At 37.1% G+C, this 27,886-nt stretch overlaps 1 protein-coding gene across 4 annotated transcripts in view; it reads right to left on the bottom strand.

The window, feature by feature from the left end:
- The window catches only part of LOC124254264 (TOX high mobility group box family member 3-like), a 145,437-nt gene that overhangs the window by 67,679 nt on the left and 49,872 nt on the right, over positions 1-27,886 (bottom strand). The window contains exon 1 of one of the 4 annotated variants that reach the window (XM_046688177.1): positions 21,799-22,317. The exons of 2 other annotated variants lie outside the window; for them this stretch is intronic. In XM_046688177.1, coding sequence (XP_046544133.1) covers positions 21,799-21,873 — 75 coding nt within the window. In that variant the 5' untranslated portion in view covers positions 21,874-22,317. Of the gene's footprint in view, positions 1-21,798; positions 22,318-27,886 lie in introns of those variants that run through there. One more of the 4 variants, XM_046688176.1, reaches the window with a different exon arrangement.

Below are 27,886 nucleotides of genomic sequence, written 5' to 3'. Positions count from 1 at the left end.
GTCACATTTTCAGCACCCAAGATGACTCTGTTCCGGTAATGCATCTCCAGATGCTTCTACACCACCCTGCATCAACTCTGCTTATTATGACATGCGGTATTGCATTGCTCTCAATAAATGATGATGTGTTTATGAGCTGAATCAGATTCTCTGATAATAACTCCACCCCTATCTCACTGACTCACCAGTATGTTGGGTCCAATTCATGCTAAATTTCCAGACCAACTACATACACAGTTGACGTATTTTCAATCAGTGATATCCTTTACAACAGTAAATATCTCTTGTGAATATATCATACAGACAGATACTAATTTACTAGTAGACCGGTCTATCAGCCCAAGTCAAAGTTGTTGCCAAGGAAACTTGAAAAATATGTTTTCAAAAATCCCAAAATAATAAAAAAGGCACCAGTTCACCATTTGACAGTACAGAAATATTGTATGGTTTTCAACATCTGCTCCAAAAACTAGTACTTCTGCCATTTCCAGTCTTAAATTTGTTTCAATGGAAACTCGATGAAACACATTTTAAAAATACAAAACTATCACAAGAAACAGGTTCACCATCAAAGTTATTTGACTTTGACCATCTGCAAGCTCCAATTTGAATCAGAAAATTACATAAAACAAATTTGTTTCAAAAACACCCAAAAATGTTTCAGGATGTCCCAAAGAAAGAAGCTGAATCAAATGATGCAGTGATGGGTGAAATATTTGTCTTGGACAAAAATCCCCTACATTTCAAACAAAAAACTAGACAGAAGGATGATGATCACAAAATATCAATGCCATAAAAAAATTCACCATGAAGGCCAACACAGTTTACCATATTTACAAATTAGAAGCTTCGTGAAACAATGACGTGTGATAGACGATAATATTCTTGACTACCGGCAACTCTTGGATGTGGCTTGTCTCTGCAGGATCAAGTGGAAGAAGATAGAAATCGGCCAACCGATAGCCTTATATAAACAAGGAAATAATTTTGGCCATCCAGAAAATTTAATGGAGAAAAGGATACTTGTCGTAATGAACTCTTTCTCGATCACTTTTTTATGGCTGCTTGGGACGTGGTTAAACTGCGTAATGAGGGAATTAAGCGAGGAGATATCTTATTAGAATCGGAGCACACCATCGATAAAACTGCTTTTGCTTTTGCAGTAAAACATGGCGATCAATATCCTGTTTTCCTTATGCGATTTCTTGTCATCAGTACCAGAAGAGCTATTATTTGTGATCGGTCTTTAACTGGATGTTTGTGTATGGGCCAAACTGATAATCTCGTTATGTTCCGAGATAAACTCCCCATCTATCATATTCTAGTATCACTGGTCCTTTTAATCAGCCATTTTATTGAATGTTTCATCATTATGGCAGGGCATTAAGACTCATCCCTGCTGATGCATCTCTTTGTGAAATTCCTCAATTAATATTTGTAGCAAGAATGGAAAGCTAGTTCACAGAACCCACCAGAATTGATGTTTGTTTTATGGCGAACATGACACCCAATTTTGACAAATAACGTCCTAATATAGATGCTTTCAGGGAGCATCTTCACTGGCAGCATTTAATTACATTGAACTATGAAGCATCCTTCACTTGTGTGTCCTTCTGATCATCTTACAACAAAATGATGCATTTATATGATGCTCCTACCAGTTTCCATTAAAATGAGTTGCACAAATGCTATTTAGTAATCACAAGTTTTGGCAATCAATACTGCATGCCAATCATCCGTGTCAGGAAATACGCAGGAAGGGTAATTAATGGCAAACAAATGTCGGCGTCATCAATCACTGTACATCTAGTCCACATGGTGCGAAAGAGTGAGTGAGTGAGTGAGTGAGTGAGTGAGTGAGTGAGTGAGTGAGTGAGTGAGTGAGTGAGTGAGTGAGTGAGTGAGTGAGTGAGTGAGTGAGTGAGTGAGTGAGTGAGTGAGTGAGTGAGTGGAGTGAGTGAGTGAGTGAGGCGAAATTCCCATCACATATTTACATTTACCACTTTGGTGGAACCTTCCACCTCTTTAATGGGATTCCCATCACATAGAACATTTACATTTTACCACTTTGGTGGAACCTTCCACCTCTTTACAGGGTGACACAAGTGGGATTCAAACCCATGAGCACAGACACTGATCCAGAACAATGCAACAGTTGTATGGGCATCAGTTGTAACACAAAGCACATGATAGTTTCACAAAAACACAAATAGGCATCAGTTGTCCAACACAAGACCACAAATAGGCATCAGTTGTCCAACACAAGACCACAAATAGGCATCAGTTGTCCAACACAAGAACACAAATGAGCATCAGTTGTCCAACACAAGAACACAAATGGGCATCAGTTGTCCAACATAAGACCACAAATAGGCATCAGTTGTCCAACACAAGAACACAAATGGGCATCAGTTGTCCAACACAAGAACACAAATAGGCATCAGTTGTCCAACACAAGAACACAAATGAGCATCAGTTGTCCAACACAAGAACACAAAAGGCATCAGTTGTCCAACACAAGAACACAAATGGGCATAAGTTGTCCAATACAAGAACAGAAATGAGCATCAGTTGTCCAACACAAGAACACAAATGGACATCAGTTGTCCAACACAAGAACACAAATGGGCATCAGTTGTCCAACACAAGAACACAAATGGGCATCAGTTGTCCAACACAAGAACACAAATGGGCATCAGTTGTCCAACACAAGAACACAAATGGACATCAGTTGTCCAACACAAGAACACAAATGGACATCAGTTACCCAACAAGAGAACACAACATCAGATGATGGTACAAAAGAACATGAAAACAAGAGAACACATCTGTGTCCTACCCAGGATTCTGTACTAAGGTGTTAGTAACACAGGGAGGTGAAATGCCAAGATTATAAAATACACCATATCAATAACCAAAAGTGAGTGAGTGACTTAGTTTTACGCCACTCAACAATATTCCAGCTATATGACAGTGGTCTGTAAACAATTTAGTCTGGACCAGACAATACAGTGATCAACAGCATGAGCAGCGATCTACACAACTGGGATACAATGACATAGGATGAGGACTAGGGTAGAGGACTAGAATACCAATCAAAGAAGTCATACGATGATGTGTCAACCAAGTCAGCGAGCCTGACCACCCGATCCCGTTAGTCGTCGCCTTTTACGACAAGCATGGGTTACTGAAGGTCAATTCTAATCCAGATCTTTCCAAAAGAGGGCATTTGTGTCATAATATTTTTTCAAAACCAAAAGAGGGCATTTGTGTTTCTGAATATAATATTTTTTCAAACCTTGAAAAGGAGTGACCAGAGATTCAGAGTACATGGTAGACATCACTACATGTACCATGACATTGCTGGGGATAACCATCAACAGTCTGCTCTTTAGGCAGAGGGGCAGTGGGGTAGCCTAGTGGTTAAGGCGTTCGCTCGTCACGCTGAAGAAATGGGTTCGATTCCCCACATGGGTACAATGTTAAGCCCATTTCTGGTGTCCCCCGCCGTGATATTGCTGGAATATTGCTAAAACTCACCAAACTCACTCACTTACTCACTCTTTAGGCAGATGTAATGAGTACAGTTTTACGCCACTTTAAACAATATTCCAGCAATATGATGACACTCGAAAGGGCTTCACTTTGTCAGCATTTGCGAAATCAAACCCTGGCCTGCAGCGTAAAAAGTGAATGCTTTAACCACTAGACCACCCCACCACTCCAACGCATTAAGAAACCTGCCAGCAACATCATGGAGACGGTGAACATTTGAGTTACGACATACAAACTACAGGCTGACATGAACAATGTCCCCACTGTTGGGAACCCATGACCATCAGACAAGCCAAACACAACATAATCGTCATGGTATCATTTATATGGTAAAAAGTAGTTTTTAGGAACACATCACAACAGGATCAACACCCAGATATTTCAAGAAATTACTTGGCATTAACACTTCCATGTTCTTGTTCTTCATGGCCGATTTGTGAATGTTCAGATGTCGCTGACTTCCAACCAAATCAGGTCAATGGGGAAGCCAAAAGAGCAGGGGGTCTCGCCTGCCAAAGCTGTCTGAGATCCAACCTTCATCCCGAGCTGGCCATGTGTGGTCAAAACACCATCAATTACAGCCTCTCCACCAATTACTTTCAGCTTCAGCATTTAATCAATAATCTTTTAATGATTTGATGGCTGTATTTCACTCTCTTTGTACACAGAGGCCAGAATGAACATTTGCTTTGTGTGCTTCATCCAACCAATCAAACAAAAGCGGCCGAGCTTAAGATTTGTTTTGATCTTTCTTGATGTCATTATCTTTTTGCCTCACTTCTTCTGATCTTAAAATCCTACCTTTGAAAAAGAAAAAGAACAAGGTCTTGCTGCTGTAGTCATGTATATGGTCTGGTATAACGCTGTACCAAGCAATATTCCAGCTATATGACAGCTACCTTTACATAATTGAGCGTGGCCTAGCTAACCCAATGATTGACATAGTGAGCAAGGGTCCATGCTGTTTCGGTTCAAGGACACTCTGTCAACAAAGTTACTAGCCCTGGCCCCTGTATCAGGGCTCGAAAAATTCAAAAATATGAACTTTCCAATCATCCTAAAATTGTACTTTCCCTATAGATCATGCATCACAATGAATATGAATTTAATTTATTATATTTCAAAATGTTCGCTTGAAATAAACTACAATAAACAGTACTTACTTTGTCTTCTGTACAAAATCTTTGACAAAATTGAATTTGTTCACCGTTTAAGATAGCTGAACTTCAAGGAAAAAGAAAAATTTAACTTTATGGTCAGAAAACGTACTTGTCTTCTAGGGCGAGCAAATTATGTTTTTCACTTGCCCGAAACAAAGTTTACTTGTCAATACGAGCGGACGAGTGGAATTTTCGAGCCCTGCTGTGTGTAATCAATTTGGGACCAGACAGAGCAGTGGTCGATATTGTGAGCACCATCCATGCTGTCGGAGAATGAGGGCAGGGTATGACTTGGTTGAATGCATCAATAATTTCAACAGTCATGTGAGGAACCTGGGGGTATTCAGCCATGGTTTCTATAAAAAGGAGAATTTGGGACGCATTCGTCCCTTGCATTTGTATTGGACTGTGGACGTATTCTGCCTTGGTAGCCTATACAGCTGGACAATCAAGGAGTACTTGGGACTATTCTGCCATGTTATCTACCCAAAAAATATTAAGGAGTAATTGGAACGTATTCTTTCCTTGCATCTGTATTCTGCCTTGGTAACCTATATAGGACAATCAGGGAGTATTCTGCCCTTGTGTCTAAATACGAACATCAAGGAGAACTTGGCATATATCCCGTCCTAGTGTCTATATTTGACGATCTATATCCCTGGTAACCCACATAGGATAATCATAGAGTATTTTGTGCCTATTCTCCCCTCAAATTCCTACACTGAATAAGGATATCTAATCTGCCTGAAATCAGCCAAGGCATAAACTTAGTTTACGGGTGACCTACTCCGCCCCTTAATCACCACAGGGGAAATCATAGGTCATGGGTGCTGATATATCCTGCCCCCCTTTCACCTTGTGGAACAAGGATTGGGTCTTGAGACAGTTCTGGCCTGGAATCCCATCAAATCTGTGACCAACCAAACCCCAGTAAAATCAATGCTAATTACAGCAGCTAGGATAGAGGATCTTCAACATCTCGACAGCTGACTAAATTACAGAAATCTTCATCGATTATTCAGCGAAAATTAGAAATGATAAACTTCAAACAAATTTTCTCCAAGACAAAGATCGCCATCAAAATTTATGTGGGCAATTACTGACTATAAACATTTCTACAACAGCATCATGAGATGAATCACAACAAGATGCTTGTGCCATTGTCTTATTTGCCTTGTCAATCGTACTTCATAACAACCATTCTTAAATGGATGCCAGTCTGTATGGACGATTGTTCATCAATGAACTGTTGCATCGTGAGCTTACACAAACATGATACACTCAACCATCTATTGATTTTCAAGAAGTATTGTTTACAAGTTTTGCAACCTTCTTTAACTTGAGATACCAACACACTATTACTTCAAAGCCAGGCATTGTTGAACATGGGAAACTTAAATGCATCTTAAGTCACAAAAACATACTTGTTCTGAATTCTACTTTTTTTTATGCATACCGGTAAGTTCAAATTATTACTTTTAATGTGATCGCATATCTGAAAAGTGATACTAGCAAATAACATAGCAAGATAATGGTTTCCTGCAGAAATGTTCACAAGCTTTTGACTTTTTGGTTCAAACAAGTGCTGTTTGAGAATAAGTCTAAACTGTTCACCTTAAAGGAATTAATAATTAAATAATACAAAAGCAGTATATATTTTTTTCAAACATATTTATTTGTTTAAGAATTCAGGCACTGAAATGGAGCCTATAGTTGTCTGAGACCATAAGTCCACACTGTGTCCATACAATTGTATGAAAATAAAATTTGGAAATATTTCAGTGTGAGCTTAGTTTTATGCCCTCAGCAATAGTCCAGCTATATGGTAGTGTTCTGGAAAGAATCTGTCAAAGAATATTAAGCAAAAAATACAGAAACAGACAAAGGCTTTGGAGCTCGCCTAAAGTCTTCCTCTCACATATATAAGTAAATTGTCCCTGGTCAAAATTAAAAGCAAGCATTGCAAAAAGATGTGACAGAAGTGTGATACAAAAATAACAGTGTGAACATTTCATAATGATACATATACAAAATGGCGGATTTATGGGCAGAACAACATTTTCATCTTTGCAGGCATGTCGTGACTATTTTGTTCCAATCTGCTGGGAAAGGTTGGAGCAATTTAGTAGACCAAGTGCTGCATGTCAAAGCACATGAAAGCACCATTCGAAAACAACTTCAACTGTAATTTCAGGCGAGTTAAAGATAAAAGGCAATTAAAAGTATGCTTTTCTTTTCAAAAAATTTACAATAAAAACTTACAATTGACATTCATTATAGCCTAACCTAACTATAATGATAAGTTTGACAAATTATGGATGTCGAGTACGACCGAAAGCATTTAATATAGAATCTGATAATTAATATTCATTGTAGCCTAACCTAACTATAATGATAAGTTTGACAAATTATGGATGTCAAGTACGACCGAAAGCATTTAATATAGAATCTGATAATTAATATTCATTGTAGCCTAACCTAACTATAATGATAAGTTTGACAAATTATGGATGTCGAGTACGACCGAAAGCTTTTTATATAGAATCTGATAATTAATATTCATTGTAGCCTAACCTAACTATAATGATAAGTTTGACAAATTATGGATGTGAAAGTATGATGTAGAAAAGACTGAAAGCTTTTATATAGAATCTGATAATTAATATTCATTTGTAGCCTAACTAACTATAGTTGATAAGTTTGACAAATTATGGATGTCGAATGACTGAAAGCATTTTAAAATAGAATCTGATAATTAATATTCATTGTAGCCTAACCTAACTATAATGATAAGTTTGACAAATTATATGGATGTCGATGCTGACCCGGCATTTAAATAGAATCTGATAATTAATATTCATTTGTAGCCTAACCTAACTATAATGATAAGTTTGACCGAATATTAGATCAAAAGCTTTTTATATAGAATCTGATAATTAATATTCATTGTAGCCTAACCTAACTATAATGATAAGTTTGACAAAATTATGGATGTCGGTATGACTCGAAAGCATTTAAATAGAATCTGATAATTAATATTCATTGTAGCCTAACCTAACTATAATGATAAGTTTGACAAATTATGGATGTCGAAAGTATGACTGAAAGCATTTAAAAAGAATCTGATAATTAATATTCATTGTAGCCTAACCTAACTATAATGATAAGTTTGACAAATTATGGATGTCAAGCATGACCGAAAGCATTTAAATAGAATCTGATAATTAATATTCATTGTAGCCTAACCTAACTATAATGATAAGTTTGACAAATTATGGATGTCGAAAGAATATGACCGAAAGCATTTAATATAGAATCTGATAATTAATATTCATTGTAGCCTAACCTAACTATAATGATAAGTTTGACAAATTATGGATGTAAGTGCGACCGAAAGCATTTATATATAGAATCTGATAATTAATATTCATTGTAGCCTAACCTAACTATAATGATAAGTTTGACAAATTATGGATGTCGAGGTATGACTGAAAGCATTTAAAAGAATCTGATAATTAATATTCATTGTAGCCTAACCTAACTATAATGATAAGTTTGACAAATTATGGATGTGATGCGACCGAAAGCATTTAATATAGAATCTGATAATTAATATTCATTTGTAGCCTAACCTAACTATAATGATAAGTTTGACAAATTATGGATGTCGAAAAGTATGAGTTGAAGAAGCATTTAAATAGAATCTGATAATTAATATTCATTGTAGCCTAACCTAACTATAATGATAAGTTTGACAAATTGTAGCCTAACCTAACTATAATGATAAGTTTGACAAATTATGGATGTCGAGTATGACTGAAAGCATTTAATATAGAATCTGATAATTAATATTCATTGTAGCCTAACCTAACTATAATGATAAGTTTGACAAATTATGGATGTCGAGTATGACCGAAAGCATTTATATAGAATCTGATAATTAATATTCATTGTAGCCTAACCTAACTATAATGATAAGTTTGACAAATTATGGATGTCGAGTATGACTGAAAGCATTTAAAAAAGAATCTGATAATTAATATTCATTGTAGCCTAACCTAACTATAATGATAAGTTTGACAAATTATGGATGTAAAGTATGACTGAAAGCATTTATAAAAGAATCTGATAATTAATATTCATTGTAGCCTAACCTAACTATAATGATAAGTTTGACAAATTATGGATGTCGAGTACGACCGAAAGCTTTTTATATAGAATCTGATAATTAATATTCATTGTAGCCTAACCTAACTATAATGATAAGTTTGACAAATTATGGATGTCGAGTATGACTGAAAGCATTTAAAAAAGAATCTGATAATTAATATTCATTGTAGCCTAACCTAACTATAATGATAAGTTTGACAAATTATGGGATGTAGTAAATTCTTGAATTATTAATGAAAGCTTTTATATAGAATCTGATAATTAATATTCATTGTAGCCTAACCTAACTATAATGATAAGTTTGACAAATTATGGATGTCGAGTATGACTGAAAGCATTTAAAAAAGAATCTGATAATTAATATTCATTGTAGCCTAACCTAACTATAATGATAAGTTTGACAAATTATGGATGTCGAGTACGACCGAAAGCATTTAATATAGAATCTGATAATTAATATTCATTGTAGCCTAACCTAACTATAATGATAAGTTTGACAAATTATGGATGTCGAAAGTGTATGACCATTTAAAAAAGAATCTGATTTAATATAAAATCTGATAATTAATATTCATTGTAGCCTAACCTAACTATAATGATAAGTTTGACAAATTATGGATGTCGAGTATGACTGAAAGCATTTAAAAAAGAATCTGATAATTAATATTCATTGTAGCCTAACCTAACTATAATGATAAGTTTGACAAATTATGGATGTCAAGTATGACCAAAAGCATTTAAAATAGAATCTGATAATTAATATTCATTGTAGCCTAACCTAACTATAATGATAAGTTTGACAAATTATGGATGTCAAGTATGACCAAAAGCATTTAAAATAGAATCTGATAATTAATATTCATTGTAGCCTAACCTAACTTTAATGATAAGTTTGACAAATTATGGATGTCGAGTACGACCGAAAGCATTTAATATAGAATCTGATAATTAATATTCATTGTAGCCTAACCTAACTATAATGATAAGTTTGACAAATAAAACTTTTCTTTACCATCTTATCCTGGGAATATGCCTGACGAACCAACTCACAATAAGTAAATTGGCAACAAAGGGCAATGTCTTCTGTAGAAGCCTTGTGACTGATTACATGGCTTGGCTATTGCATGATTTTGCCCATTTCATTATTTGTCTAACCATGTCCCACCTGTGGGTTTCAAACATGCAAGCCTCAGTGACCGTAAGGTTTTTATTGGCAAGTGCTTGATTTAGCTGGATAAAACAACCAACCTAATTTTTATGTCCACATGCATCAAGTGCATGTAAAAAAAACTTTCTTATCCTTATTTGCTGACATAACATCAGTCTTTGAACACATTCAATACCTAGAGTCAGAGTGAGTGAGTGAGTGAGTTTAGTTTGACGCCGCACTCAGCAATATTCCAGCTATATGGCGGAGGTCTGTAAATAATCGAGTCTGGACCAGACAATCCAGTGATCAACAGCACGAGCACCAATCTGCACAATTTGGAACCGATGACAAGTCAGCGAGGATGACCGCCCGATCCCGTTAGTTGCCTCTTACCACAAGCATGGGTTGCTGAAGATCAATATTCTAACCCAGACCTTCATGGGTCCACACTCATCAGAGGTAAAACATTTTACGTATTGAAGAACCCGTGAAGATCTGAATTAGAATTGGTCTTCAGTAACCCATGCTTATCATAAGAGGCCAGTAACGGGATCAGGTGGTCAGAATCGAGGATTTGTTGACACATGACATCGTATCCCAATTGCGTAGAACGATGCTCATGATGTTCATCACTGGAGTGAGTTTAGTTTTACGCCGCTTTTAGCAATATCCCAGCAATATCATGGCTTCGACCAGAAATGGGCTTCACACATTGTACCCATTTGGGGAATTGAAGCCCGGTCTTCAGTGTGACGAACGAACTCTTTAACCACTAGGCTACCACATCACCCCTGATCACTGGATCGTCTGGTGCAGACTCGATTATTTACAGACCACCGCCATATAGCTGGAATATTTCTGATTGTGACATTAAGCAACAAACCAACCAAGCAACAACGTATTTAAGCTAGTTTATGCATATAGGTTCCAACCTGTATAAATCCATGGACCAGTGCAATGTGCTGTCTGGTGCAATGTGATTTTCACATCAGCATGCACATTTGGCAAATGAAATCAACTTCCTCAAATTTAATTATTTGGGCCTTTGATGAGCATATTACACATTCATCTTACTTCATTTATATTTATGATGTTGAACACTCAAGGGTAATAATACCTTTATCATGTCTCTCTTAAAATAAATGATGATTAAGATGTTTTTTCCCTCGCTAATGTGACTTCAGAAACTATGTCCTATTTAACGTGTTGTGTCAAATGGTTTGTAGCCATGTTTGTGTACAGAAACATCAACAATGCAAATTTAAACTTGTGCCTTTCCTCAACAGAAAGAGCGAGGGAGTGAGTATGGTTTTACATCCCCTTTAGCAATATTCCAACAACACCGGAAATATTCTTCACACATTGTACCAATGTGGAGAATGGAACCCAGGTCTCTATCATGACAAGCAGGCACTTTAACCATCAGGCTACCCCGCTTCTCTCACAAGCAAAATCTCCCACAATGTACCCGAATGTCCCAAAATGTGTCAGACTCTCGTACAAGCAGAATCTCCTACAATGTGCCAGAATCTCTCATAGTACTAGAATCTCCCCCAAAAATAAAGAATGGCATCATGATCCGTCTATCATACACATTTGTTCTGATTATGATTTCCAGTTTGTCTACATCATATCTGGTCTTGGTCACTGAAGTGTTAATGTCTAAGTAAGCACCAGTTTGGGTTTGCCTCCTCTCAAAACACAAACCATCAGTGCCAGAAAACAATCTGGATTACCTGCCAAAACATATTCAGTTGTCCATAAAGACACAACAGCAGTGAAAATCACATGAATGGAACACTGTTCAAATCAAGGTTAAATCCGACTCACGCACCATAACCAGACGACACAAAGGGATAACTGGAGAAAAATGTCTTTACCAGGTGACAGGAACAGCACTCAAACTTCACAAAGAGACTCTGTTGACTTCGCTAAATCCTTGCCGCAATCTCATCAGACATTGCAATTACATCAACTGGAATAGCATCAAAAAGTCACTCTCCAAAATAAGAATTGGTAATATCGAACCCATTCTGTAATTTGCAAAAATTAAAGTATAATCAGCATCGATATCAACTTGACATTTTTTCCAGGAAAGTTCCTCTTCAAAGTCCAACAAATGTAATTATGTTTCCAAACTCATCCCCCACCCCGTCAAGTTCACATGTTTTTCAACACCAAAGATTCTAGCTTTAATCAGCAAAAGGATTCCTCACACTTTCTTATCAAGGGGGAATTTCTTATCTAAACCAGAAAAACAGCCTCATTTGTTTTCAGGACCAAATGTCATAAAACTTCAAAACCACCTTTTACCACAGCAAGTTTTCATTTAACTTCTGCAAAGCAATCATTGATTGAATAAATAATGTATTAGTACTCTATACTTTTTATCACGTTAATTCCCTCCGAGGGTTTCATAAAAAGACAGAAGAGCTTTCAAAGTGATTTTCTTGTATTCAGGGGCTAACTTTCAAATATCTTAAATGCAAGAAGATAGCCAACATGGAAATTGGACAACAAGTCTACGGTAGATCCTCCTCAAGTGATGAGCAGCCTGTTACAGTTTCTGGTTGTTAAGGGAGATGTTGGCTGGGTTTGTTTCTCGCCTATCTACATGATCCAACATGGAAATTGGACAAGTCTAAGGTAGATCCTCAAGTGATGAGCAGCCTGATACAGTTTCTGGTTGTTAAGGGTGATGTTGGCTGCGTTTGTTTCTCGCCTATCTACATGATCCAACATAGAAATTGGACAAGTCTAAGGTAGATCCTCAAGTGATGAGCAGCCTGATACAGTTTCTGGTTGTTGAGGGTGATGTTGGCTGGGCTTGTTTCTCGCCTATCTACATGATCCAACATAGAAATTGGACAAGTCTAAGGTAGATCCTCAACTGATGAGCAGCCTGATACAGTTTCTGGTTGTTGAGGGTGATGTTGGCTGGGTTTGTTTCTGGCTTATCTACATGATCTGAGCATCTCATTAAGGTGCTGACGTGGGTAGAACACAAGAATAGAAAACTATACCATAGAAACAAGTAATTAATTGCCTGCATCAAACTCTCCATTTGTATTGAAAGTATGCTCAAATATTTCTCATTCTTGCCTGAAATATCTGTCATCCTCGATATATTTATCCAGTTTAAAAAATATCTCATTATTATTTAGAAGAGCTCTCATTCATGACACAAATATCATTTTTCAAGATTCAAATCTGCCCCATTCTCAAATATTTCTATACCACATCCCACAATATATTTTTTCATGCCAAAATAGCTCTTCCCATCACTTCCCATCACTCAAATTTCTCCTCTATGACTCAGATACCTCTTCCACTGGTATAAATTAATTTTGGGGGTTATAACATCAAAACCTTTCTGTTCAATCTACACTCACTGTCATAATTTAATGTTTTCAAGTCTCTGTCCAACTTCACCAAAAAGACTTCAGAAAATCAAGTTAACATCAATGCTTTCTTCAGTAGAACAAATATGAGTATAGATGATAGCGGTCATGAAACTAACTACCATGGACAGAGTAAACATGATAGTCTGTTATACCAAAGTCCAGTCATTCCTTTAACCAAGTTCAGGACACTGTTATCTAGATTCCTGATTAAAGATGTGTATTATCCATTTACCTCCTCCTCCACATACCCCTCTGGAGAGGTTCGAGAATTGCCTATATATTTACATGTCTCATGTCAGGGAGGAGTGTCTGTCTGGTGTGAGTGAGGGAGTGTCTCCATGACAACTGATACTTCACATCCTGCTGCATCACCACTAGACCCAGTATGATAACTAGTTGTACAGAAACTATTACATTACATATAACATAAAGACCTGTTGGGCTGAAAGTAGTACCGGTACTCTTTTTCCACTAAAAGTCAATCATACAGGCATTATGGTTTAAGTTCTCTTTGCAAAACATAGCATTTCACAGACAGAGTATACTTTCCTTGTTAAGAGTTTAAAAACACAATCCTATCGTCAGACAAATTTATCTGGTATCTTGAAGAAAAGGTTATGATTTACTGACAATGTGAAGAGCCAGTACAAAACTTCTACACTGTTTTAATCCTTCAGATCCTACATATCACTGTCGCTGAAGCATGTAACACATGTTTTGGTATTGCACTTTCTCAGTAAGGCCAGACCAATTTTATTTCTTGCTTTACAAATTTTTGTACTCAGAAAGCCTAAAAGCAGGAGGAAAAAAAATAATAAATAAAATAAATAAATAAATACTAAAAGTATTTTAATTTTGGCAATTTATGAAGTGTATATGGGGCAAAACACAATCTAAAAAAACTCTTCTTGTAAATTTACATTTTTGACCGATAAAACATTAGGATTTTATTTTATGAGAAGGGAAAATGAACTTCTATTTTTTTTCTTATTCTTGAAAAAATATGACCGGTGGATCCATAAAAGAAGAAATAAAATTGGTCTGGCCTAAAGTAGCAATTCTACTACTTTTCTTGGGTTGAGTCCCATCCTGGATTCAAACCCACACCCACAGAGCCAGGCACCATATCCCAGCACACAAAGTCAGCTGTTCAACCCACTCAAATACCGCAGCTTTGCAACTGAAGCAACTATATATATTTTTGTCTGAAGAAATAATAGCTGCAATATGTTCTTGAAAACTAATTATCAGTTACGATATGATATCTTCATGCAGCTCATGTTATGTTGCTTCCAGTGGGCACATCTAGTCTCATTTTCAGGCATAGAGATCGTATCTCCTGTAGATTTGACTGATAATATAGTTGGTTAAAATTTTATTGTCACAAAGAAAAATGTGAGACATACTGCAAATTTAAGCATTCAAATATCACAAATGTATTTATAGTGAAAGTCTGAGAGGAAAGAAAAATGTCAAAGGTCTTTCAAGAACAAGTTCCAAACATATCAACAAAAAAGTATATGAATTTTATCAGAAGAGTGAGATCACTTTTCTTTAGACATTCCTGAAACCGACCATTGTAAACTCAAAGTAAAGTTCCACTCTGACTATGACTCCTGGTTAACCTGTACTATAACAATGGGGTAAACATCTAAAATATGCAATACTTAGGACTTTCACCAACATGAAATACTGTTCAAAGCAGCTATACGCTCAACTCAATTATACTTCAGAGTTTGAAATTAAGGAGTTCTAGGGACCTTATGGTTTGCTCGTTCATGACAAGCTGACAAAATATTTCATAACTGAAATACTGTTCACGATGGTGTTAAACCAAACTCACCTTTAATCAGGGCCAATTACAGATTTTTGAGAGGGAGGGTGGGGGGTGCACACTTTTGAGAAAGGATGGGTGCACACTTCATTTTCACGAGAGTTTCATTGGTCATTTAATAAACTTTCAGGACAAAAGGGGGGTTGAGCGTCCCTGCACCCCACCTCTTGATCCGCCTATGTTAATTCACCCTTGGAAATACTGCTCTCCTAGAAGCATGCTGCGATAGTAATTAATTCTTAGGGCCTCCAATAACCAAAAGGACATTTACTAGGACCTTTCATTTCAGTGTTTTAATACTGATTACGTTTAGCATTTATTGAAATATCCATCAAAATCTCAATCGTCAAGAGCCATTGTGGTGACCTAATGTCAAAACTCCTATCTGGAGACAACATCATATAATATACAAATATTTTTCTTTTTATCCCAGAAAAACCCTCAAAACTAGTCATCACCATTTGTTAATCCTCTTTTCGAGGATTTGAATCACTGAATTTCACATTTCCATTTTACAATGTATCTTTCGACAGGATTTTTGGTTGCCAATGACAACTTGTAAGGGTCATGTTTTCATCAGAAAGTTATATTCATGGCTTTCCGTTACACAAAAGCATTAAAGAAATATTTCATTGCTAATATTATGATCCCTGCAAATTCTCCATGAAACATAAAAAAGGAAATGACACAATCAAATGTAACCTTTGTGGCAGCTAATCCTGGACTGGCTAATGAAATGGTTTGTGTCTGTCTCTTCTCCTTCAACACTGAGCTGTCGCAGCCAAGTTAAATATTTAAAGCAACAAACCTTGATTAGACCAAGACCATCGATATCTGTGTTGATAAGTGGCATGGCAAATAACACCTGATTTCTTCACCACTACCCCCACCCAAGCTCCTTTTTGTTTTTTCTGCACTGTTCATGCCTCAGCCATATTGCTGTTTAAGACACCCTGGAGTCAGACAATTAGCAGACTGATCGGTTGTGTAAACTTGTACACGTCCATATCATACAGTGTTGTACATGCCCGTATCATGTACATACAGTGTTGTACATGTCCATATCATACAGTGTTGTACATGTCCATATCACAGTGTTGTACATGTCCATATCATACAGTGTTGTACATGTCCATATCATACAGCGTTGTACATGTCCATATCATACAGCATTGTACATGTCCATATCATACAGTGTTGTGCATGTCCATATCATACAGTGTTGTACATGTCCATATCATACAGCGTTGTACATGTCCATATCATACAGTGTTGTGCATGTCCATATCATACAGTGTTGTGCATGTCCATATCATACAGTGTTGTGCATGTCCATATCATACAGTGTTGTGCATGTCCATATCATACAGCGTTGTACATGTCCATATCATACAGCGTTGTACATGTCCATATCATACAGTCTTGTGCATGTCCATATCATACAGTGTTGTGCATGTCCATATCATACAGCGTTGTACATGTCCATATCATACAGTGTTGTCCATATCATACAGCAGTTGTACATGTCCATATCATACAGCTGCGTTGTGCATGTCCATATCATTTGTGCATGTCCATATCATACAGTGTTGTACATGTCCATATCATACAGTGTTGTACATGTCCATATCACAGTGTTGTACATGTCCATATCATACAGTACATGTCCATATCATACAGCGTTGTGCATGTCCATATCATACAGTGTTGTACATGTCCATATCATACAGTGTTGTACATGTCCATATCATACAGTGTTGTACATGTCCATATCATACAGTGTTGTACATGTCCATATCATACAGTGTTGTACATGTCCATATCAGACAGTGTTGTACATGCTCATATCACTGTTGTAAATGCCCATATCATACAGTGTTGTATATGTCCATATCATACAGTCATTGTACATGTCCATATCCATATCATACACTGTTGTACATGTCCATATCATACAGTGTATATTGTACATGTCCATATCATACAGTGTTGTACATGTATGTCCATATCATACAGTGTTGTACATGTCCATATCATACAGTGTTGTACATGATCATACAGTGTTGTACATGTCCATATCATACAGTGTTGTACATGTCCATATCATACAGTGTTGTACATGTCCATATCATACAGTGTTGTACATGCTCATATCACTGTTGTAAATGCCCATATCATACAGTGTTGTATATGTCCATATCATACAGTATTGTACATGTCCATATCATACAGTGTTGTACATGTCCATATCAAACAGTGTTGTACATGTCCATATCATACAGTGTTGTATATGTCCATATCATACAGTGTTGTACATGTCCATATCATACAGCGTTGTACATGTCCATATCATACAGTGTTGTACATGTCCATATCATACAGTGTTGTACATGCTCATATCACTGTTGTAAATGCCCATATCATACAGTGTTGTATATGTCCATATCATACAGTATTGTACATGTCCATATCACACAGTGTTGTACATGCTCATATCACTGTTGTAAATGCCCATATCATACAGTGTTGTATATGTCCATATCATACAGTATTGTACATGTCCATATCACACAGTGTTGTACATGCTCATATCACTGTTGTAAATGCCCATATCATACAGTGTTGTACATGTCCATATCATACAGTGTTGTACATGTCCATATCAGACAGTGTTGTACATGCTCATATCACTGTTGTAAATGCCCATATCATACAGTGTTGTATATGTCCATATCATACAGTATTGTACATGTCCTTATCATACAGTGTTGTACATGTCCATATCAAACAGTGTTGTACATGTCCATATCATACAATGTTGTTTATGTCCATATCATACAGTGTTGTACATGCCCATATCATGTGCACACAGTGTTGTACATGTCCATATCACACAGTGTTGTACATGTCTATATCAAACAGTGTTGTACATGTCTATATCAAACAGTGTTGTACATGTCCATATCACACAATGCTGTACATGTCCATATCACAGAGTGTTGTACATGAATATCATATAATTAAGTGTTGTACATGCCCATATCATACAGTGTTGTATATGTATGCTACATTGTTGCATACTATTTGGTTACACTGTTGTACAGGCCAATATGTTCCATGGTTGTATAATTTATCTAATTAGCTGTTGTCTATGGCATTATGTTGCACTCAGAAACACTGCCTTCAAAATTTTAGAATGAATGAGTTTATCACTGCTTTGAAAAGTACACCAGATATATCATGGCATACATGCAGGAGAGATGACCAAAGTGATGCCGGCCTTAGACACTGACAACTTTAGTAAAAATATCCACAAGCCCAATGATCATCTGGACAAACAAACAGTCATAATCAGAGCAAATCAGGTAATCAAGCCCACAATCAGGAGACCACTAGCACGCCTCTGGGATGTCTTTCTGTGCCAGAGGCTAATGAACCAGCCTTGTACCGTCTTGTACAAGAGAAACATATATATAGACATCATGATATCTCCTTTCCCCTGAATTAGGCATGATATCTCCCATCAAGGCTTGACAAAGCACCTGTTTCCATGACGTTGCCTGGCCTGCCACACATCTCATGTTAATCCATCACTGGTCAAAACACCAAACAACTCAAACTGAAGAAACAAATTATTTTTCTCACTTGAGATTATTTAATCTTATCTAAAATCTATCTGCAGGATTGTTTGAAGACACCCATAAATAATTAAACATGAAAATGATTTGATGAAGTTATCTAAAAAGACAGATTCTGATTGATTTGTTTCAAAGTAATTTGAACAAAATCAAGCTAATCAATAAACAAATGAGACTATCTCACCCTGAATGTATTAAAGCAAGGTCTGCATGCAAGAATCACATTTATTGGGCCACCAATTCTTTGATGTTTTGTTAATAAGAAGCAAATAGCCTATAAATCACGGACTAAGGATGAAAAAAATTGTCCCTCACCAAAAGGTCTGGCACAAGTTTACAAAGCAGAAAATTTGTTTGGGGTTCATTTTTTCCTGGAGTAATGTACCATGTGCATTCATCACAAGAACATTTTATTACTAATCCTATCGTTTCCTTCTGGAGCTAACAAAGCAAAACAAAATAAATTGTTAATTAATGCAATACAGAAATTTCCCCTATAAAACCACTGTCTGTAAATATCTGTCTATAATGGTGAAAATATTTATTTGCATTACTATGATCAAAGGATTAATTCCTACCATTTAACATTCATTTCAATAAATTTCAAATTGTACTTTTTAGGGATTAATCATGAATCTAAGATGCCGTTTCCCACATGACTGGTTTAGATTTTCAATACGAAGTATTAAGGGAGACCACCTCAGGTTTACAGCTCAGTACTGTTGTAACTTGTCCATTTTTCACTATCAATTCGTGAGTGAGTGAATCTGTTTAAATCCACATTTAATTGTTCTCAGATTCTAATAAATAACAGTGAAACTGTTTTATCCTACTTTTAGCATTAATGAAGCACTACAACAATGAGCTTATAACATTGTCCCCTGCGATGTGTCATTTCTGATGCCTACTTAAAAAAACTAACCATAAGCCGTCAGACTGTCGTGAAGATACTGTGTTAAAATTGGTCTTGAGCAACCCAAGCTTGTCATATGAGACAACTAATGGGATTTGGTGGTTAGTTTAGCTGACTTGGTTATCATCAGACAGACGAAAAAACTAACTTTAACTACAAATATTGGGTGTATTCAACATGGCATGCGTTTTTATAATGCTTTGATCTTCTGAATTTCTATTTCCTTAACTGTCAAGAATGTTTATGTTCACAAATGTGTAGATTTAATAATGGTGAAACATTTAATTAAACAGTTAATATCAAACATAATTACTTTCCAGTCATAAATCAATAAATTATATATGATTCTATGCTAGTATAGGGAAACTGTTCAGAAAACAACATCCACAATATTACTGTCAAATGGAATAGTAAATGAGGAATCATTGAAACAATTGCAAAATCACTTTTACAAATTGCAAACGTTTTCAATCTTGAAGTTGATACTGAAAAATACAACTGACAAAACCCTTTTCACTAACTTTTCAAAACAATCTCTGCTGACAGGAGAGTATGATGTAGCATTAAAACAATATGCTAATGTGTGTATCTATTACTAATTATTCAGGGATGATACCAAGCGTTCATGAAGCGATGAATGTAACCTCCACTCAGTCACAAACAACGGGATCATAAAGACATGCCATCCACAATCGGTTGTACCCACAAATATAAACACAAAAGCAAAGATCTAGGAATGTAAAAAGAAAACACTGAAAAAAGTATTACATTTATGTACAAAAAGATCCATATGAAGACATCAAAACTCACACAAAAATAAAATTGTCTAAAGTTTCATTTACACGGAAAATCTTTTGTGATTAACATATTCGAGGTACAATGAAATGAAGTTTGAGTGCAACTTAAACACCTTCACAAATTTTACAGCTGTTGGAATCTATTGTTGGATACAAAAATACTTCTTAGAAGAGCTTGTGGCATAATAGCTAAACCCTATTCCAACACTGGCTGGTTTATTGTCTCCCGAAGATCAGCATACTTAAAAACTGAATTACAAACATATTTCACAGTAAAAATCAAACATAAATGCTGAAATAAATTAATTTTTAAAGTTTGCTGCAACTATAAATGAAATACCATTAGTTTCTAACCATACAGGTAACTAATCAATAGATTTTTAATAATGATGCCAATTATTATTTTTCATTTAATTTTTTAATAAAATAAATGTGATTCAAAAGCTATTTTACAAATCATTTCCCCTTTAATACACCCTCTCATCAGTCCGGTATTCTTTGTTATACTACTGCAGGTGCTGCAAACTATCAAACAGCTAGAAATGTGAGATGAAACATCCAAAAACTTCAGTTGTACTCACAGTTAGATAATTAGAGGTCTCAGAAATCTAAACCTTTTTCACTTACTGCCTATTTTATCAGAATAAATACAAAAAACAACAAAGTTGGTGTTAATAATTTTCATTAATGACATGGATAATAAACATTTGTCCAATTAAAACCACAGAGAGCAAAGATTCATGTCATTATGAATGTAGAACAGGCATGGAAAATAGATAGTTCTTAAAATCAACATGTCAATGCTCCATCTCCACTGTGTGACAATACTTAGTCCCTGTTCAGTTTCTAAAATGCAACTCCTTTATAATCACAATTTCAAATTCATCTAAATTGTACATGAAAATATATTCCTGGTATCTGTAAGGATTGAAACGGATTTCATAAATGCAATCGGAAGAGAACAACTGTCTTATCTTAATGTCTTAATTCTGAATAAGAACTGTCGAAACTTAAGTACTGAAAATGTGACGGCTAAACAAGCAGTTGACAGCGTCACAGGAATCAATGTCAACAGAACCTCAACACAACAGCTTCCTGGGATTAACTCGGACACGATAATGGCTCCATGAAAATAATGAACCTTAAAGTGATGATCAAGTGCCTTGTGCGAACCTACCTTCAAGACATAAGAGCTGTACAAGGGCATACAATCCACCGAAGAGGCAGAACCTCGGTAACCTGCTGTCGTCATCCTGGTGAGGTTTGTGTCAATGACAATGTAAAATAACTTGCAATTAGACAGACATCAGCTGCCAAGTTTCAGACCAGATCACATGATCAGTTCTGTATTCCATAATAGCTCGTTATGTCACTCACGGATAAGAGTCGCGACAGACAATGATCAAACAATTAATTGTTCACTAAATGTTCCCGATCCTCTTCACTGTAACACTGTGATGTAAGTCAGTCAACTTCCACTTCTTCCTAAGAAAGTCTTGACTTGATGAGACAGAGATTTTTTAAACGCTCCTGATGTAACCTATTCCCACAGGACGGGTGAGAATAATGACGTGTAAAAGAGACGCACATACACAGGGTGTTTGAGGTGAGGATTACGTTATGAAAAGTCAGTTTAAACGCCCCAAGTTGCACACGCACGTGCCTGACAATGAGCCGAGACGGAGAGCATTGTGATGACAGTGGATGACTAGCGGGCCCAACAATCTCAGCCCCTCCTTCGCCTGGTTCAGCACACCTGCCTCTCTGGGCGGGGAAGCGTATCAACCCTTACCACAGACAGACCAGTATTACGCGTTGGGCAAATACCCCGTGGGTTCTTGAAGGAATACCTGGCTCTTGTCACAGAAGGAATACCTGGCTCTCTTTTGATACAGAAGGAATACCTGATTCTTTTGATACAGAATGAATACCTGGCTCTTGCTACAGAAGGAATACCTGACTCTTGCTACAGAAGGAATATCTGGCTCTTGTCACAGAAGGAATATCTGGCTCTTTTGATACAGAAGGAATATCTGGCTCTTGACACAGAAGGAATATCTGGCTCTTGACACAGAAGGAATACTTGTCACAAACGGAATACCCGGCTCTTATCACAAAAGGAATACCTGGCTCTTGTCACAGAAGGAATACTTGCCACAGAAGGAATACCCGGCTTTTGTCACAGAAGGAATACCTGGCTCTTGTCACAGAAGGAATACCTGGCTCTTGCTACAGAAAGAATACCTGGCTCTTGCTACAGAAGGAATATCTGGCTCTTGTCACAGAAGGAATACCTGTCTCTTTTGATACAGAAGGAATACCTGGCACTTTTGATACAGAAGGAATATCTGGCACTTGACACAGAAGGAATACCCGGCTCTTGACACAGAAGGAATACCCAGCTCTTGTCACAGAAGGAATACCCAACTCTTGTCACAGAAGGAGTACCTGACTCTTGTCACAGAAGAAGGCTCTTTTTGATACAGAAGGAATACCTGGCTCTTGTCACAGAGCGAATACTTGTCTTGTCACAGAAGGAATACCTGGCTCTTGACACAGAAGGAATACTTGTCACAGAAGGAATACCTGGCTCTTGACACAGAAGGAATACCTGGCTCTTGACACAGAAGGAATACCCAGCTCTTGTCACAGAAGGAATACCTGGCTCTTGACACAGAAGGAATACTTGTCACAGAAGGAATGCCTCACTCTTGACACAGAAGGAATACCTGGCTCTTGACACAGAAGGAATACTTGACACAGAAGGAATACCCAACTCTTGTCACAGAAGGAGTACCTGGATCTTGACACAGAAGGAATATCTGGCTCTTGTCACAGAAGCAATACCTGGCCCTTGTCACAGAAGGAATACCTGGCTCTTTTGATACAGAAGGAATACCTGGCTCTTAACACAGAAGGAATAAATGGCTCTTGACATAGTGAGAATATATGGCTCTGACAGAAGAAATACCTGGCTCTTGCTACAGAAGGAATACCTGGCTCTTGCTACAGAAGGAATACCTGACTCTTGACACAGAATGAATACATAGTAAGAATATCTGGCTCTGACAGAAGAAATGCCTGGCTCTTCGTACAGAAGGAATACCTGGCTCTTACCCACAGAAAGAATACCTGGTTTGTTTACATACTGGAAGACGAGCTTTTCCATACAGATGAATATTCTAGCTCTTTCCAGTAGGACCCGAAAGACCCGAAGGACTGACTAGCTTATTCCAAAGAAGGAATATGAACTCTAATATTACCAATAGTTGTTGTTTTTGCCACAGAAGGATAACTATAACAAAAGTTTCATTTGCACAAACCTTAACTTCTAAAATAAAACATGATAATTGCCCTTTTACCATCATCACTTGAATGTTTGCAACATGAAGTATCTATTTTAGTTGGCTCTAACAACAAGCTTGGGGATTCAGCGGTAGACCAGATCACCAGCAATCTAAGCTGGTTGTAAGCTACCAAATAGATTGGCTGGTCATTATGGTCTGATCTTCACTGAATCGTCTGGTCCAGATTTGGTTGAAATATTACTCACAAACACAACCAACCAAACAAACAAACAAAAAACAAGTATCATGGGCATAGAGACTTTTCTGGGTTTCATCTTCTGTTTATTGTTTGGTACAACATTTCAGGGCTTGTTCTGGCCCCATCATCAGGTAGAACTAAAAGTCAAAAAAATCAAAAAAGAGAAAATAAAACAGTATTGCACAATATACTTATCATCTACTTAGGCACGAAAGAGGGATGTTTTTCCAATTACCTGACTCTCCCTTATTTGATGGTATTGATCACATTCTTATCACATATTCAGAACAGGCCCTGAAACAACCTGAACAGTCTCTATGTTCATCAAATAGCATCTTCTAAAATGCCAATCAAACATCTAAGTATCATGGGGTCCAAAAGACCTCTTATAGCCCAGAATTCCCATTAGGCATATCCAACTACAACTTCAGTTTTTGACAAAAACACCATGTCATCCCAAAACACCTGCCTCTCATAAACTCATTTTGAAAAATATATGTATTATTATACAAGTAATCAATCCAATATGGTCTAACAGGTCACAGCAACAATTTATAACATCTGCTGTGCCAACCATTAACTGAAATAAGGTGGGAATTAATACTTTGGACAATGCCAATTTTGTTGTTATATCATCAGCACAAAGTATCATACTGACTAAACTATCTCTTTAAGATGACGTGAATATTTTCATGTTAAAAGAAATGGGAAAGCTTCTATCATTAATGTCTGAAAGTGTTGCACATATGAAAGACATTCTAAAGAGGTATAAAGAGTATAAAAAATATTCCTCTGATAGGCCGACCTCACTTTGAAATGACTGAAAACAAAAACTTAAAGATCTACTTTACTCGGCAACAACAAACACAGTCATCGAGAAGAGTATCACTGACCATCTGGTCAACATTGATGATCAGTTAGAACACTGACATCGAGATCTTGTCTAATCAGACAGTGCACAAGGACTTCAGAAGTACACAGGTCAAATATGAAACATTGTCACAAGAAGTCAATTCTCACAGGACATCAACAACAAGCATAAAAAAAAGCACCCTTAAAATGTTGTTTCAGTTTAGACAAAAGAGGGCAGGTTGGCTGCCATTTTGTCAGCTCAGAAGTGCTAGCGTAAATTGTAGCGATTGTACCACTAAAAAGAACTTGAGGAGCACCCTATTTACATATATATCTTCAGTTAATACATCACATCTTTACTCTAACACAGAGTAAAACTGAAAGAATGTTTGAGTATTTTTTATTACTTTTAGCAGTATTCCAGCAATATTATCAGAAATGGGCTGCACATATTGTACCCATATGGGGACTCAAACCCAGGTTTTGGGGGTGACAGGAACGCTCTGACCATTAAGCCAAACACACACCTCTACAAGAATGTGATCAATACCTCAAATAAGGGAGAGTCAGGTTATTCGGAAATGCATCCCTCTTTCTTGCCTAAGTAGATGTAAGTAAGTATATTTTGCAATACTGTTTTCTTTTCTCGTTTTTGGTGAGGTGAGGTGAAATTTGGTTTAACGTCGTGCTTGAGAATATTTCGCTCATATGACTGAATGCAAATGAAAGTATGTGTCATGTGCGGCTGCTTGTACTAGCCCAGACTGAAGCTGGCTTTATAGTGCTAGCCCACTGAGATACCATGCCGCAGTGAAGCATGAATACCCCACTCAGACACATTATACTGACTCCGAGCCGACCAGTCCTTGTTGTACCTAATAATGCCTAGCGTCAGGCAGGGACCAACAAGTACCATATCTTAACGTCTTTTGGTGTGATGCGGTCAGGGATCGAAACCGCGACCTTCCGCTCTCCGGGCTAAACCTGACTAAACCACGAAGGCGGTCTTCTCATTTTTATCTAAAGCATATAGATGCATGTGTTCATCATTTAATTGAATGCCATGTTCAGTAATATTACAGCTGTATAAAAGTAAGAGAGTATATAGTGCTTTGCACCACACCAGCAATTGTGCAGGTATTCATGGTACTGCATGGTACAGTGAATAATCAAGCCAGGACCAAACAAATCAGTGATCAGTATTATGAGCAGTGATTCGCATCATGCGGATACCATGACACACAATCATCCAAGTCACTGTGTCTGGACTCCCGATCCATTTTTATTTCCTTCTTACACATGCGTCGTAGGTCGCTGGGGAACGATTGCAACCCATAATTTCTGAGGGGAAAAATTTAGATGAAGCAATATTGATATGATCCAGAATCACTCTTGCTTGATTACAGATTACAGATTATCTCAGAGACAAAAGTGACATGGGTATGATGCTTCTTGGGATATATTTCCATCACATTATGGCACGTCACCATAGTCACGTGAAGAGTGAATGAGTGAGTTTTGTTTTACGCCGCTTTTAGCAATATTCCAGCAATATCACGGCAGGGGACACCAGAAATCGGCTTCACTCATTGTACCCATGTGGGGAATCGCACCCAGGCCTTCGGCGTGACGAGCGAACACTTTAACCACTAGGCTACCCCACCGCCCAGTCACGTGAAGAAAGGAGGTGAGCGTGATATCAGGCCTGCCAAAGAAAACTTTCCCACTGTGCAGAAAAACACAGAAAAGCCCACATTAATCGTGGAAATAGCAACATAAACATAATACCTCGCTACTGAAACAGTAAAAACGGCAACAAAAGACTATGAAACTGCAACATTTTTGTATCAGCGAACTTTGACCTCTACTGCGCATGTGCATTACGATCCGAGCTTCTTTCAAATTTCGCCTCGCGTAGAAAAAGTATTGAACATGTCGAAATACTTGCTGTCAATCATTTCATACGAATGGAAAGTAACCTAAAGTGTGCACACAAGTATCATGATGATAAATGCCAAATAACACAACAGAAATACCATAAAAAGTGGATGTAATGTTTGTTCAAGCTGGAAAATGTCAACATGCGGTCAAGACTTCCTCCTCCATGTGCGCATGCGTAAAATCGAAGTTGCAGGCTCTTCATTTTTTAACCAGTTTTAGCAATTTTTAGTTGCCATTTTTTACTGTTTCAGTAGTGAGGTATTATGTTTATGTTGCTATTTCCACAATTAATGTGGGCTTTTCTGCACAGTGGAAAAGTTTTCTTTGGTTGGCCTGGATATGATCACAGGATTTTCACTAACCCAGTGGACACAACCCAGTTGACACAATACCAGCCCCAACACAACATGGCTACGTGTGTCCTTTGAACAGAATATATAGAGCGATGTGTCATACTCATGTGAGTGAGTGAGTGAGTTTAGTTTTATGCCGCTTTAGCAATATTCCAGCAATATCACAGCAAGGGACACCAGAAGTGGGCTACACATATTGTGCCCATGTGGGGGAAATTAACCCACACCTTTGTCATGACGAGCGAATGCTTTAACCACTAGGCTACCCCACTGCCCCTACTAATGATGAACTCTGAATACATGGACAGATCACCGTACAAGCTTGTCTTACATATACCAGTGCGCGAATATAGTTTTACACTGCTTTTAGCAATATTCTAGCAATATGACCGGGACACCAGAAATTGGCTTCACATATGGCGCATGGCGGGAATTTAGGTTTAGTAAATGTGCAAATTGTAGAAAATACAGTTAGCTGAATATTAATTTTTTTGTATATCCAATAACATATAAAATCTCAATAACATCTGTTGGCATGGCTGAATGCGCGTATTATAGGACACTGGTTTGTAT

The sequence above is a fragment of the Haliotis rubra genome, unplaced genomic scaffold (assembly GCF_003918875.1).
Source record: "Haliotis rubra isolate DU_JTF1 unplaced genomic scaffold, ASM391887v1 Scf57, whole genome shotgun sequence".
Lineage (NCBI taxonomy): Eukaryota > Metazoa > Mollusca > Gastropoda > Lepetellida > Haliotidae > Haliotis > Haliotis rubra.
The sequence above is the reverse complement of the archived record's forward strand: the minus strand, read 5'-3'. Positions and strand labels throughout refer to the sequence as shown.